Genomic DNA, 15687 nt, shown 5'->3' with positions numbered 1-15687 from the left:
GAGCTGTCCACTTGTGATTGGGTCACCAAAGACGCATCTTAATATGAGTTATGAGCAGCCTCGCAGTTTGAAATGATGCAGTTTGTCCCTGTTAACACAGACCCCAGTCTGCAGTGCAGTTCACACACTCGACTGATAAACCACAGAACCGTAGAGTAACATCAGTCCTCATGATGACGGACAGTCTTCACATTGTTGTGGACGGATATTCTCACGGTTGCCTCTTTATTTCTTTTTCGCTCTCTGCATCACCCTTTCTGTTTATCGACTGATGATTTTGAAGTTGCCCCTTAGTGCCCGTGTCCATGGATCTCCTGATGCCAGCTGATGAATCACATAATTGATGTTGACTTTGAGCACCGGGGGTCGGTTGTCTTGAGGATGTGATATAATGACACATGCAGACATAACGACAAAGAATAAAAATCAGTGTTAACGAGCAACATGTCAGAGGAGGAAGGCTGTAGTCTGACTGATTATCAGATGCTTCAGTCTGAACATAGAAGGAACAGACGTCATATAGAGACCATTATCCCCGTCCTCTTGTTTGTCTTCTTCACCTTTGCCTCCTCTGTTCATCATCCTCCCACCTCCAAACTCCATGTGTTTATGCGTATCGATGCCTGTCTCTCTGCGAGCACACAACTGTAGGAGGTTTAACTCTGGATTAACATTTATTCTGATATAACAGAGATCCAATTTTGCCATTCCGATGGTAATCCCCGGTCTTCCTAATCCCCTCTGACGGTCCGGCTGATGGGCTCAGGAGTCTCAGTAGGATTCGAGTACACATTCCCAACTCTTCATCGCTCTTCATCAGAGGCTTCCCTCCACATTTCTGCTGTCAGCTTAATCTCATTCTCCTCGCCCTCCTCGCTCTTATTCCCTCTGTGATGTTTAAAACCTTTTTGTGTCCTTCTTTCATTTATTTCATGACATTATTCTCCTTAAAAGTGCATCTTTGAAGTGGACGGTGCACAGTCAACCACACACACCATCGTTTGATCCTCTGTTTTTCGAGATATCCTCTGAAGAGTTTTAAGTGATAAGTGGCGATGTGGGTACGCATGGACTCAGCCCTGAGGTTGTTAATGCAAGCAGCGGTGGGAGAAGGAAGAAGTCTGTCACATGCAGACATTTTGTTTAGTTGTGTTGCTGGTATGAGACACAGGAGTGACGATCTTGGGAGTTTAAGATGCTGTCACACCGAACCTGTTTGACTCATTTAAAACATTTAACCTCCACAAGCAGACTCGATAGCTGTCAAATCAACACATATGTTTAACTACACAAAACTTGTAAATGTAACCAAGAATCGATGCTTTTAGTGTTGATTGTCACTAATGTTATCTGTGAATAAACGTAAATTACATGCATCATGTGAGAAACAAACTGGTACGCTCATCGCTTTTGTTCGGGCTGATGTAAATGTTGTCAGTTGTTTGAATGAGAGAAGATCTTATTTCAGCAGGAGGTCATCAATCTTCTGGTCATGAACTGCCAAAGAAGCTATCTCTATGAAAGATGTGCACATTTATGCAAATCGTGGTATCGCTGAACGTGCATGTGTGGATTTTCTTTCTGTTTAATCAGCAATGTGTTATCTTTGAGTCCTGCTCTCTGTATTTTAATCTTAAATGCTTCACGTGTTGAATTTGGCTCTGCGCTCTGCTTTGTTCACGCTGACTGTACAACTTATTCTGCAAACTGTAGCTTCAGCGTTAGAATGAAAAGTAAATGGGGGAGGAAAAAAAAAACACAACGCACCTGAAGTTTTGATCAAGATTTATTTCCATAGTAACATTTCAAGGTTGAACTTAATTATGCGACAGTGTCATTACATGGCAGCTCATTTTTGCCGTTGTCTATACTATTTCCCTCAAACTCCATCTCTGCACAAATTTGCAGTTTTCCTCCCAGCTTAAAACATATTGTGAATCCTTCATTGTCACCTCACTGTTATGGCTGTGTTCTCTTCTTCAGATGCAACTTCACAGCAATTAAAGACAGCACTTCAGTTTAGCGTCAGCATAACATCAAACCAACAACATTCACATATTCAATTACTGGTATTTAATCAAGTTTTTACATTCAGCAATGCATGTTTAGCCTCAACTTTTCAGCCAGCATTCACAACAGCCAGCTTTTCAGAACTTGTCTTTACTAGTACACTTGAAAGAATACTTGCAACATTCTTGATTTGCTATTAATATATACACACTTTCAAACCGCCTCTATTGATCAGCTGCATTCCACCAGGAACAAGCAGTGTGCAAACATCGTCTCTGTTTGTCACTTTGCTTTGGCTCTGTTTTTATTATTATTTCTCTATAAAGCAAATGAAAGGACATTATTTAAGTGCTTGCATACATGGCTAACAATCCCATTCTGATTCTTTACATTTGTACTGAACGATACAGTTTCCTTGCTGTTAAAATCACCAATTTCCGCATGTGTAGTTCTTGGAAAACGATCAGATCTCATTTCCCAGTACTCAACCTCCTTATTATGTCATACACTGCCACCAACACCTCAGCAGGCAACCCTACAGTACAGTGCAGATATTAAATAGCTAGATATAAATAGTAGCGGTGAGCATGTACACAATTTGTTCATCCACATAAACTAAACCTGTCTTTATAATTGGAATGGGCAAGTGGGTAGGAGAAACCAGACTTGGGTAATTTAAGCCTAAAGTTGATATGATTTGATCAGAAATTGCTCCACTTATCATTCGTTAGAAATTTGACTAAACCTTAGTCAAATACCCAACGAGGATTTTCCTTTATAATGTATACGGATATTGTCACATTTTTACTCGAATGATACTAGTACTAGTAATATTAACTGTCTGTTCTGGTTATTCGTTTCAGCAAGAATTAAATTGTCACAACAATAACACAACTCGTAACAGCCTGATGACGGCTCTCAAAAAAAGAAAAAACGAGAAAATCATTCAGGAATTCCAAAATTGAAAATAATTCAATCTTGATGATGAAAATATTTCTTCCAGGTAGCAGTGATTAGATTATAATCACTGTTGTAGCCACAACATTTAAAGTGATGCTCTCTACAGAAGGCTCAGTGTGCCGAACAGAGGGCGTGAAGGGACAACTGAACCTAAATAGCTAGATATAAATAGTTGCAAATTGCATTGCAGTAGTTATGCAATGCAACAAGCCAGTGAAAGTACACACACAAACTAAAGTGAAACCTGTGAGCTCCGCTGCTGTGGTGGATCGGACACGGAACGAACACGGATCTGGTGGAATTTGGAGGTAATACTTCACTGTACCCCCCCATCCCAACTAGAATCAGGGCACCTTACACCAAGGCGAGAACTAACTCGGAGTTTGTTGGCATTGGGCCTTATTTCGCCAATTATTGCTTATGATTGAGGAAAATTTATGTAGCAGGGGCCTGGACATTTCTGAAGGGCATGCCAGAAAAAAATTGAGAACCATTAAAGGTAAAGGTCAGTGTCATGTGAAACACTTCTGTGTCTGCATACTTAAAGCCGGTGATCTGATTACAATGATAAGAAGTTTCAGCTATACAAAAGGACTCTTAAGGAATCAATTAATCAATTCAATCAATCGATATAATGAGCAAATCACGGTAAAATATAAACTTTGGTGTGATTTTTATGATCCAAGTGTGACAATCAAGTTGATTTTGTCCTATTGCATTTATAGTGTTTTTTGAAATGATGTTTTTGTTCATGTCTCTGGATACGTACTGTTTGGTGGTGAGTCAATGCTTCCTTCAGAATGGTGTCTTTCCCAGTTCTTGCGATCCCATTCGATGGTAAGTTGTACTATGATCTTCTTGGTTGTGTTCTCATCTTTGATTTCGATTAAATAGTCACTTCTGTCTTCTTGATGTTTTGCATAATCTCCATCAGGATAGGCACTGTGGTAAAAGGAGCTGTTTCCTGCCACCATCTCCTCCATCTTCTCCAGCAGCTCTCTAACCTGGTAATCATCATCTGTGCTCATATTGTTGAGGACGTGATATCGATTCCCACATTTCTCAATGAGCCATCGGAGAGGCTTTCCTTCACTTTCAATGTGTTGCTCAATAGTTTTGTCCCCGAGAGCCTCCCCGAATGTAAACAGCACGATAACATGTCTCCACACTCTCTGTCCAAGCAGCTTCATGTTTTCCTCTGTGACTCGTCTTTGGTCATCAGTGAACGATGTGTCAACCGGCACTCCCAGCAAAATGACATTTGGTGATGGAGAGCACAGAGAGACCCCGTTTAAAATCTCAGCCTTCAAAGGCGAGGGGGTGAACGTTGCTGGGAAGAATTTCCACCATCCAGGAGTGTCCACGATGACGACCTCCCTTCCAGCCACCTTGCCGCTTTGTTTTAAAGCTTTCTTCGTTCTGTCACCAGCCTGAAACATGTTAGCTTTTAAAATGGTGTTCCCAGACGCGCTCTTCCCGGAGAACACCCAGCCGACCATCAAGATTCTCAGGTTGAGTGTTTGTTCTGCAGAAAAACACAGCTGTTAGAAGTCTGGTACTTTGAAATTACTATTCTTAATATAACTATTTGGATGTTGTTGTTTTTTTCAAGTTTTGGTGCTCGTCTTAATTTCTTACAAAACGGTCACCATTACACCAGGTAACACCCAACAGCATATTGACACTCTGACCCATGTGTACTACCCAATAGTCATTATTACACTATAGCCAGAAGTGACAGTGTTGTTGACGTTTACTGAGCTATTTCATACAAGACTTAATAGATTTTACTGTCTCTACAACAAACTCTGACTTTTTTGACTTACAAAATTACATTTAAAATTGACAAACATATCTGAAGTTCATGGTTCAATTCAAACAGGATCCAAAAAAAGATTTGTTTCTCTTCACTGACTACTTGACAGGTGTGTGATCGGACCTTGGGTACAGCGATCTGCACCTTAAAACAAATGTAGGCTATCATGGGGATTATTAAAACCAATCTGATCATCTGACAGTTGGTGTTCCTTTGAGACTTAAGGCCCCAACACACCGCCCAGACTCAAACCAACAGCCAGCTGCCTTTACCCGACCACTTTGCTGCCTCTTGTCTGACCCGTTTGGCAAAAAAGTTGCATTGAACACACCGCTTCGACGTGCTGCCAACTTCACAGTAGCGTGTATGTTCTGCGCTTTCGCGAGATGCAATAAGCGGGTGGCACTAGTGTTGTGTACAAAAATGACACTGGATGAGAGCTTTATGTACGCAACTGTCTTTACTTTTGATCAAAATGAAACTTAACTATTTCAGACAAAAACAGCTGCATACTAAACATGCAGCGAGGCATTACCAAACGAACACAGACTAGTGTCATGCCAATAAAGTTATTCCAAAACATGAAAACGAGGAATGACGGAACGGAGTGCACAGAAAAACAAAGCGGACACAGTATTCTGCCCCTCCCACACGCCGCGCTGATTCGCTAGCACACCGCCAATCAGAATTGTTATACAGCTGGCACACAACCAATCAGAGAATCCAATGGCTCAGACGGCCGACAGCCAACCTTCCCAGACTTCGCATGTTGAATCGGAGCAGACAACGTCCGTGCGGCACTGAAAGCTTCCAACGCAGCTGAACACACCGAACAGATTTGTTCCCAACCTCGTCCGAGTCTCCCCAAACGCTTCAGACGTCAAACGGTTGGGCCGGTGTGTTCCAGCCTTTACTTGCAATGTTCCAAACAGCTGTAGGAATCATGATCAAAACCACAGAAATCACAGTTCCTTAAATGACCAAACTCAACTGACCTGTCATGAGATCTCTGAGCTTTTCCCGTTGTTGTTGTGACTGAAGACGCAACTCCTCAGCTTTTTTGTCCACATCCTTCCTCTTCAACTCAGCACTTTCGATCAGCGTGCTGTCAGTTTTGTAACATATGTTTTTAGCCACCATGTCGTCAATCTTCTCAAACAGCTCTTTGACTTTCTCGCTGTGTTCTGTGCCATCGTCACAGAGGACGTGGTATCTGTTACCACAGGCCTCCAGAAGCGACTGAAGTGGAGCCCCTTCCCTCTTGATGAAATCATCAATGGTTTCCTGATCGATCTGACCTCTGTGGCTGAAGACCACTATCGTGTGATCCCACACCTTGTAACCAAAAAAGTGCTGCAAGTGCTTCTTTGTTGTCTTCTCATACTCGTCCTTGAATGGTATTTCAGCATTAATCACCAGGATAAAACCATGCAGTCCAGGTGTGACGCTGAGAATCGCTTCTGTCTTGAACAGTTCGGGTGTGTTACAGAGGTCGTATCCTCGCAGCCACCCGGGGGCTTTGACCAATGTGACTCTTCGCCCGCACACTTCTCCTTCTCGCTTCTCACAACAGGCTGTTACATCTTACCTTTGACAGGTAAAGCTTTCTCCATGTTTCCTTAAGAATGTAGTCAACAATAAAGGCATCCAATGGGTTGGATCTCCTCCTGTGTATTGTTGTTGGCTGTGTGATCAGTAAATGTACTTGTTTTGAGGAACTTGGTCCTGGCTTCCTCCAACTGTACAGTCAACAACATGTGAGGCATGCGGTGTACCGCAGTGAACTGCTCAAATGTCACGAGTTTAACATAAAATGATGTTTAATTGGGCTAAGGCCCACTTAAACCTATTTATTTACAGCATTTTTCTTTGTTTGTTAATTCTATCTGAACAGAGGGAGTGAAACTAAAAACAAGCAACAATATACAGTGTTCATTTTCTGATTAGAGATATACAGACTGGTGATAATGTAAAAATCTAAATAAATGAACAAACAAACAAAAAAAATGCATATGTGAAAATGTTGTTGTGAAACAATGTCTTACTACTAATTCTTTCAATTGTTTGGTGTCAGTGTTTACCACACATATGTGTCATTTGAGTGGTCAGCCCAAGTAAAACTGGGCGATCCATCACAGCATTTTATACAGAGTATACTATAGTATATACTCTATACTACATATTTTCTTCTACGTCTGAGAAAACAACTCCATCCGTGATCGATTAAATACTGGATCTGCTCTCACTCTTCCATCTACAATCACACATGATCTGCAGACAAAGAGACAGTCTCTGGTATTCGATCCCTCCTGTAATCTTACTGATTGTCCTGCGACCACTCCTATTTAATGTAGGCCTCCTTATGCCTTTGTTTTGTACAAACTCTTCTTGTAGCTAGCTGCCTAGACAAATCGCACAAGCACGAAAATGAACCAGAATCTCATTCATCAGTACCGAACGACACAAGCTTGAAAATTCTCTGAGACGATCCTCTACAAGCGGTCTCAGGAATTCAGTTTACAGCTATCTAACACCGAGAGAATCCAACTAAACCAGCAAACACACATGAGTTCACGTAAACCAATCCAAACAGGTGAGAGTAAACTTATTTCTAAGAAAAAAGAAGATATTAAATGCTTCATGTGTTTAATTCTGCACTCTGCTTTACTCACGCTGACTGTACAACTTATTCTGCAAATGGTAGTTTCAGCTTTACAATGAAAAGTAAATGGGAGATGAAAAAAAATAAAACAAACACACCTGAAGTTTTGATCAAGATTTATTCCCATAGTGACATTTCAAGGTTGAACTTCATTATGCGACAGTGACATTACATGGCAGCTCATTTTTGCCATCGTCTGTACTTCTGATTTCTGATACACACACAGAGTATATTTTGCTTATTTATCTCTTACCGCTACAAGCTAGCATGTACACACAGGGACACACATAGAGTATATGTTGCAACCATTAATACTACATTCAACTATAATATGTACAATTACCTTTTTAATTTGATACATTATGAGACTCATTTAACTTTTCCATCCCTTACATAGTTTTTCCTTCAAACTCTGTCTCTGCACAAATTCGCAGTTTCCTCCCAGCTTAAAACATATTGTGAATCCTTCATTGTCACCTCACTGCTATGACTGTTACTCTTCTTCAGATGCAACTTCACAGCAATTAAAGACAGCACTTCAGTTTAGCGTCAGCTTAACATCAAACCAACAACATTCACATATTCAATTACTGGTATTTAATCAAGTTTTTACATTCAGCAATGCATGTTAAGCCTCAACTTTTCAGCCAGCATTCACAACAGCCAGCTTTTCAGAACTTGTCTTTACTAGTACACTTGAAAGAATACTTGCAACATTCTTGATTTGCTATTAATATATACACACTTTCAAACCGCCTCTATTGATCAGCTGCATTCCACCAGGAACAAGCAGTGTGCAAACATCATCTCTGTTTGTCACTTTGCTTTGGCTCTGTTTTTATTATTATTTTTCTATAAAGCAAATAAAAGGACATTCTTTAAGTGCTTGCATACCTGGCTAACAATCCCATTCTGATTCTTTACATTTGTACTAAGCGGTACAGTTTCCTTGGTATCAAGTTATCATACATACTTATAATCACCAGTTTCCGCAGGTGTAGTTCTTGGAAAACGATCAGATCTCATTTCCCAGTACTCAACCTCTGTATTAAGTCATACACTGCCACCAACACCTCAACATGCAACTCTACAGTGCAGTAAAGATTAAATAGCTAGATATAAATGGTAGCGGTGAGCTTGAACACAATTTGTTCAGTCAACTAAACTAAAGTTGATATGATTCGATCAAAATAACTATTTACAGAGAAGTCTCGATGTTTTTAAATAATTAAAAAAAAAAACTTGAATAAACCTTAGTCAGATACCCAACGAGGATTTTCCTTCATAACGTGTACGGATATTGGCATATTTTTACTCGAATGATACTAGTACTAGTAAAATTAACATATATGTTCTGGATATTCATTTCAGCAAGAATTAAATTGTCACAACGATAACAATATTTCTTCCAGGTAGCAGTGATTAGATTATAATCACTGTTGTAGCCACAACATTTAGAGTGATGCTCTCTACGGAAGGCTCAGTGTGCCGAACAGAGGGCGTGAAGGCACAATTGACCCTTCAGAGTAATACCAACCATCATCAGTGTTGTACAAGTTCACACTACACAAAAGCAACCTCAGAGTTCAGTTCAAACAGATTAGACTCAACAGTCTTAGTTCACAGTTTTGGACTTTGTGACCTACAGCATAAGTGCAAAACATCTGCTCTGCTTGCATCATCCACTCCTGTTCACCCTCATATAATAAGTATACCTGTATTTTTGATGTTTTGATGTCTTGGCACTTTATATTTAACTGATGTGTGCATTAGATGGTAGTGATAGACTAATAAAAGTATATATATATATATATATATATATATAGGGACTGTGGAATTAATTTTGCTTCATTGAATTACTTCATTTAAAATGATTTCTTCCTAGTCTTGGGAGCCCTTGGTGGCGAGCTCGCTTGACCAAAAAAGAGACTGTATTCCTTCCACTGGTCGCTGAGGTAAGAGGCTGAATACCCAGATGAACCTCCATACCCAGATGAAGTTTTCAGCCACCGTCTTACTTTTTCTCGTGATTTCCACAGCCGATCACTATCTGGCTCAGAGGAGGCTATGATATGAATAAAAAAGAATAAGAATGGTTTAGCAAAACAAAACTGAACAAGACAGAAGTTACTTGCACAAAGTTAATTGATCAATTCACCTGCTGCAAGATCGTAGAACTGTCTCCAGGACGCCTGCTCCATGGCCACCTCTCTTCTGCTCCACTCTCTCTCCATCAGTTCCCTCAATATGTTCAGAGGTCCAGATCCTGCATCATCTTCACCGTCTACTTCAGGACCAAAGCAGCTCTTGAACTGGTCGTCTTCATGCTCCATTTGCACCTCGTCTCCCTCGTCTCCCTGAGAGCTCTGCTTAGCATCACTCACTGGTTAGGAAACACAACAATCAGGTTACTTCTACAGTTAAGTCTGTTGACTTTATACTCTAGAGGAGTGGCTCTCAAACATGGTGGGTGAAATTAAGTTGAATGGATATGATTTAAAAGAAACAAACACAAAAAAGTTTGCTGATGCTATCATACTGTCCTCAATTTCACTAAAATTCGTTGTGATTATTTTAAGCTTTCTTATAAAGAAAAGAGCTGTAATACTCTGAAACAACAGAGAGTCCCCATAACCCTTAGTTTGAGGGTGCTATGCTATGCGGAGTCTGAACAAGTGAGTCTTGATTCTTTTGCGGGAGATGGCGTGTGTATCCACTATCCTGACATTGATCAGGAGTTCGTTCCACCATTTAGGGGCCAGGACACAACAAACAGAAAAAACTTAAGCGTTGCCAACCAAAGCATTCGAGGAAGTGCTTGGATTTGTCTCTTTTTTCAATTTATGTGCTGGTGTCAACATGGAGTGTTTCTATCCTGAACATCAACCGGATGTTATGTTGTTGTTTTCGGTGTCTGATTTCCTGTCTGGTCTGTGCTGAATTCGGCTGAATTAATGCTTCATGTTCAGGCATTCACCGAAAATAGAAGCCTTGGGTATCTGCTACAAAAAAGTCGGGACTGCCAGAACTGCATCAGAGTAGTTATACAAGGCAACGAGCCAGTGAAAGTACACACAAAGACTAGAGTGGAACCTGTGAGCTCCGCTGCTGTTGTAGATCGGACACGGAACGAACATGGATCTGGTGGAATTTGGAGGTAATACTTCACTGTACCCCCGCATCCCAACCAGAATTAGGGCACCTTACACCAAGGCGAGTACTAACTCGGAGTGTGTTGGCATTGGGCCTTATTTCACCAATTATTGCTTATGATTGAGAAAAATGTATGTAGCGGGGGCCTGGACATTTTTGAAGGGCATGCCAGAGAACAATTGAGAACCATTAAAGGTGAAGGTCAGTGTCATGGAGAAACACTTCTGTGTCTGCATACTTAAAGCCCATGATCTGATTACAATGATAAGAAGTTTCAGGTATACAAAAGGACTCTTAAGGAATCAATTAATCAATTCAATCAATTGATATAATGAGCAAATCACAGTAAAATATAAACTTTGGTGTGATTTTTTTGATCCAAGTGTGACAATCAAGTTAAATCTGTCCTATTGCATTTATAGTGTTTTTTTAAATGATCTTCATGTCTCTGGATACGTACTGCTTGGTGGTGAGTCAATGCTTCCTTACAACGGTGTTTTTCCCAGTTCTTGCGATCCCATTCGATGGCAAGTTGTTCTGTGATCTTCTTGGTTGTGTTCTCATCTTTGATTTCGGTTAAATAGTCACTTCTGTCTTCTAGATGTTTTGTGCAATCTGCATCAGGGTTGGCATTGGGGTAAAAGGAGCTGTTTCCTGCCACCATCTCCTCCATCTTCTCCAGCAGCTCTATAACCTGATAATCATCTGTGCTCATATTGTTGAGGACGTGATATCGATTCCCACATTTCTCAATGAGCCATCGGAGAGGCTTTCCTTCACTTTCAATGTGTTGCTCAATAGTTTTGTCCCCCAGAGTGTCCCCGAATGTAAACAGCACGATAACATGTCTCCACACTCTCTGTCCAAGCAGCCTCATGTTTTCCTCTGTGACCCTCTTTGGTCATCAGTGAACGATGTGTCAACCGGAACTCCCAGCAAAATGACATTTGGTGATGGAGAGCACAGAGAGACCCCGTTTGAAATCTCAGCCTTCCAAGGCGAGGGGGTGAACATTGCTGGGAAGAATTTCCACCATCCAGGAGTGTCCACGATGACGACCTCCCTTCCAGCCACCTCGCCGCTTTGTTTTAAAGCTTTCTTCGTTATTTCACCAGTCTGAAACATGTCAGTTTTAAAAATGGTGTTCCCAGACGCACTCTTCCCAGAGAACACCCAGCCGACCATCAAGATTCTCAGGTTGAGTGTTGGTTCTGCAGAAAAACACAGCTGTTAGAAGTCTGGCACTTTAAAATTACAATTCTTATTGTAACTATTTGGATGTAACTTTAGTAGTTTTGGTAACTATTTGTGTTGGCTGGTTTTGTTTTACCCTTGAAAGTGTGTGTGTGTGTGTGTGTGCGTGTGTCATCATAGCAAAATGTGATCCTGTTGTAGCGGAAGGTACCACAGAAAAAGGCACTGAGTACCTTTACAGGTGTGTAGCTGAGATAAAATTGAAGGATGAGTTTGAAAATGATTGTTGTCCAAACAAGGACACATTTACACCTCAGCCCACATTTGTTATCACACATATTATTTAAAGGATATTTGTTAAATTCAAGAAAGTTGCATTTTGTCATCAAACTGCTGAATCATAGGACTCATAAGACAGTCACGTAAATCATGTTGTGTCGTTTAACTCATCAGAACCCGTAACTGAAACCTTCTACAGCTGGTCCCGCATTTCAGATCAAATCAATTAAGATTTAATCAATTTTATTCATATAGCCCAAAATCACAATCACATTGCCCCAGTGGGCTGTTCAATCTGTACATCTCACATCCTTTGTCCTTACACCCCACACATTTGAGTGAGGAAAAACCTCACATAGAAAAAAAAACGTAGAGGAAACCGCAGGAAGAGCTTATTTGCAATGTTCCAGAGAGCAGTAGTAATCATGATCGAAACTACAGAAATCAGAGTTCTGTCACTTAAATGACCAAACAAACTCTACTAACCTGTCATGAGATCTCTGAGCTTTTTCCTTTGTTGTTGTGACTGCAGACGCAACTCCTCAGCTTTTTTGTCCACTTCCTTCCTCTTCAACTCAGCATTTTCTATCAGCGTGCTGAGAGTTTCGTAACAACTGTTTTTAGCCACCATGTCGTCAATCTTCTCAAACAGCTCTTTGACTTTTTCGCTGTCTGTGCCATCGTTACAGAGGACGTGGTATCTGTTACCACAGGCCTCCAGAAGCGACTGAAGTGGAGCCCCTTCCCTCTTGATGTAATCCTCAATGGTTTCCTGATCGATCTGACTTCTGTGGCTGAAGACCACTATCGTGTGATCCCACACCTTGTCACCAAAAAAGTGTTGCAAGTTTTTCTTTGTTGTCTTCTTGTAATAGTCCTTGAATGGTATTTCAGCATTAATCACCAGGATAAAACCATGCAGTCCAGGTGTGACGCTGAGAACCGCTTCTGTCTTGGACAGTTCAGGTGTATTACAGAGGTCGTATCCTCGCAGCCACCCGGGGGCTTTGACCAATGTGACTCTTCGCCCGCACACTTCTCCTTCTCCCTGCTCACAACAGGCTGTTACATCTGATTTAAATGCCTGTTTTCCCAGGATGATGTTTCCAACCACATATTTCCGAGAGCTGTTTGATCCCACAAGTAAAACGTTCAGCTCTGACGGAAAGAAAATGGGACAAAGATAGTAACATGAAAAAATGCTTGAAGACAGAAAAACATTCATTCACAATATACGAGTTACTTTTTTGGACTCACCTTTGACAGGTGTAGCTTTCTCCATGTTTCCATAAGAGTGTAGTCAACATTAAAGGCATCCAATGGGTTGGATCTCCTCCTGCGTCTTGTTGTTGGCTGTGTGATCAGTAAATGTACTGTTGCTCGCACTTCTGTTGTTTTTTTATAATTTTCTTCCATCATGTACGAACAAGATCAGCAGCATATTTTCATGGCGTAGAGAAGAGAGGAGCCAGGTTTCCTGTTCAGTGCACTACCAGTAACAACATGTCAGACATGTGGTGTATCACAGTGAACTTATCAGATGTCACAAATGTAAAATGTTTAAACTTGTTTTATTTGCAGCATTTTCTTTTGTTTGAAACAAAACAAATGCAAATGTACAAATGTTGTGGTGGAACAACAGCTAACTACGATTCTTTCAGTTGTTTAATGTCAGTGTTTCCCACACATATATTTTACTGTGGTGGTCCGCTCAAGTATATCTGCGGATCCATTTTAGCATTTCAAGCATCCGTGGTTGATAACAAGCGGACAGTCAGTCCTCGTCGTCTATCTACTGTAAATCACACATGCTCTGCAGACAAAGAGACGCTCACTGGTATTTTATCTCTCCTATCAACTCACTGATTGTCCTGTGACCTCTCCTATTTAATGTCGGCCTCCTTATGCCTTTGTTTTGTACAAACTTGTAAGTGCACCTGGTTGCTGCGATGTCATTGGTTTTGATCGGCTTCATAATTGATAAGCCTCTTCCCAAACAGCTCACCTGTTGTTTTGACAACTGAATTGCAGGTGAAAAAAAGTCCCAAACGAGAGGTGTGTTTTTTGGGACCACTTTGTAAAAAAACAAACTAGCGAATGTTGCTGGTAGAGAAACAGAAAGGAGAAGCAAACCAATGTGTATGCATTAAGGTGGACAAGTAAAGTAACACTAATGTAGGGAAACTCTTAAAGCAATTCTGAAGCAAGTGTCACTCTCCAGTCAAAAGGACACCTTTTGTAGAAGGACCTGTGAGGGAATTTCTCTAATGTTCATTATTATCTTGATATGCTGTTCTTGCACAAAACATTATTGATGTAACATTATCACGTATGTAAAGTGAAATCTTGTGTGTGTTTTGTAGAAGTACCCACACTCTCAATTTTAGTATGTCCTTCGCAATTGGCAGGTTTGTTGATGATGATTTAGGGCAGGGGTGTCAAACTCATTTTCAGCACGGGCCACATCAACATTATGGTTGCCCTTAAAGGGCCGGTTGTAACTGTAAGACTGTATGAATGTAACTACTCCGTAAAATATTGTAACAAATAAGTGTCTCTGCATTTAATTATTATTTATTCAACTGTACAAATATTGAACAAGCATTTACATAAATGTAAAAATATATTTAAGCACATTGCTCTGTAATTATAACTGGTCCCTTTAATTTATCAGGTTAAGAAACCCACCATTACTCCATCAATCACAGATCAAACTTTTCAAATTAATAACAAAGATAAGCCAAATATGATCACACACAAGTTATTACATCAACTTTGTTCAAAACGTTTTTGTCACTGTTGAGTGGGGCAGAACTATGGCACACAAATAATTCTGAGCTGCTAAAACACGTCTCACGTGTGTGGCATTTTAGAAAAACAAAAAGCAGAGAGCCTTGCAGAGGTAATGAGAGATGGTTTTGATTACAGTAAATATTTGAACACATACACCTGTAAACACACTGAATATGTGGCATTAACAGAGCACATGAAAAAGCACCAGGAACTGAGGCTGAGATGCTTTGACAGACAGGAAAGTGGGCAACATTGTCCTGTTCCAACTGGGACCTCCACAGGTGCAGTTTTCGCTGGAAAGCTGTGACCATGTCGGACTTCTTGTGTGATGACTTCACTAATCCAACCAAGCCCGTTTTTCCTCCACACATTGCAGATGCACCATCGGTAGTTAACCCATCAACTTGTCCCACGGTAATTTAGTTTTACTCACGGACCTTTCCACCGCATCAAAAATGTTCCTGCCCGTTGTCGTCGTCCCATGCATGGCAGCTACATCCAAGAGCTCGTCGCTGACGGTGAAGTCTGCCTTCACGCCTCTTATGAAAGTGGACAGATGCGCTTTATCCATGTTGTCCGCGAAAAAGCAGGTAACTGCGTGACTCTTCGGCCAGCTGTGTTGTCAGATTGTCTGCTAGTTCCTTAACTCGGTCTGCGATGGTGTTTCTTGACAAACTGATATTGTTAAAAGTCTGATTCTGGTCGGGGCACACCGGCTCACACACCTGCTCACACACCTTTAGCTTGCACCGCTTCACAAATGCGCCCTCCGAAAAACACTTGGACGCTCGGGTGATTTCTTCAGCCACAATAAAGCTAG

General features: G+C 40.9%; 3 protein-coding genes across 3 annotated transcripts in view; 1 reads left to right on the top strand and 2 right to left on the bottom strand.

The window, feature by feature from the left end:
* Positions 1 to 15687, top strand: part of opn4b (opsin 4b) — a 105196-nt gene that overhangs the window by 15836 nt on the left and 73673 nt on the right. The window lies entirely within an intron of this gene.
* The window catches only part of LOC115571532 (uncharacterized), a 29312-nt gene continuing 22904 nt past the window's right edge, over positions 9280 to 15687 (bottom strand). Inside the window, exon 11 of the mRNA XM_030400977.1 lies at positions 9280 to 9513. Coding sequence (XP_030256837.1) covers positions 9314 to 9513 — 200 coding nt within the window. The 3' untranslated portion in view covers positions 9280 to 9313. The remainder of the gene's footprint in view (positions 9514 to 15687) is intronic.
* LOC115570958 (GTPase IMAP family member 9-like) lies at positions 9804 to 11521 on the bottom strand. The gene is made up of 2 exons (XM_030399820.1): positions 11062 to 11521; positions 9804 to 9831 (listed from the first exon to the last, which is right to left on the bottom strand). Exons 1-2 carry the CDS (start codon positions 11476 to 11478, stop codon positions 9829 to 9831), a joined length of 420 nt encoding a protein of 139 aa, XP_030255680.1. The 5' UTR covers positions 11479 to 11521; the 3' UTR covers positions 9804 to 9828.

Source organism: Sparus aurata, chromosome 20 (genome assembly GCF_900880675.1).
Source record: "Sparus aurata chromosome 20, fSpaAur1.1, whole genome shotgun sequence".
NCBI classification, from domain to species: Eukaryota; Metazoa; Chordata; class Actinopteri; order Spariformes; family Sparidae; genus Sparus; species Sparus aurata.
This window is presented reverse-complemented; position numbering and strand designations above follow the sequence as displayed.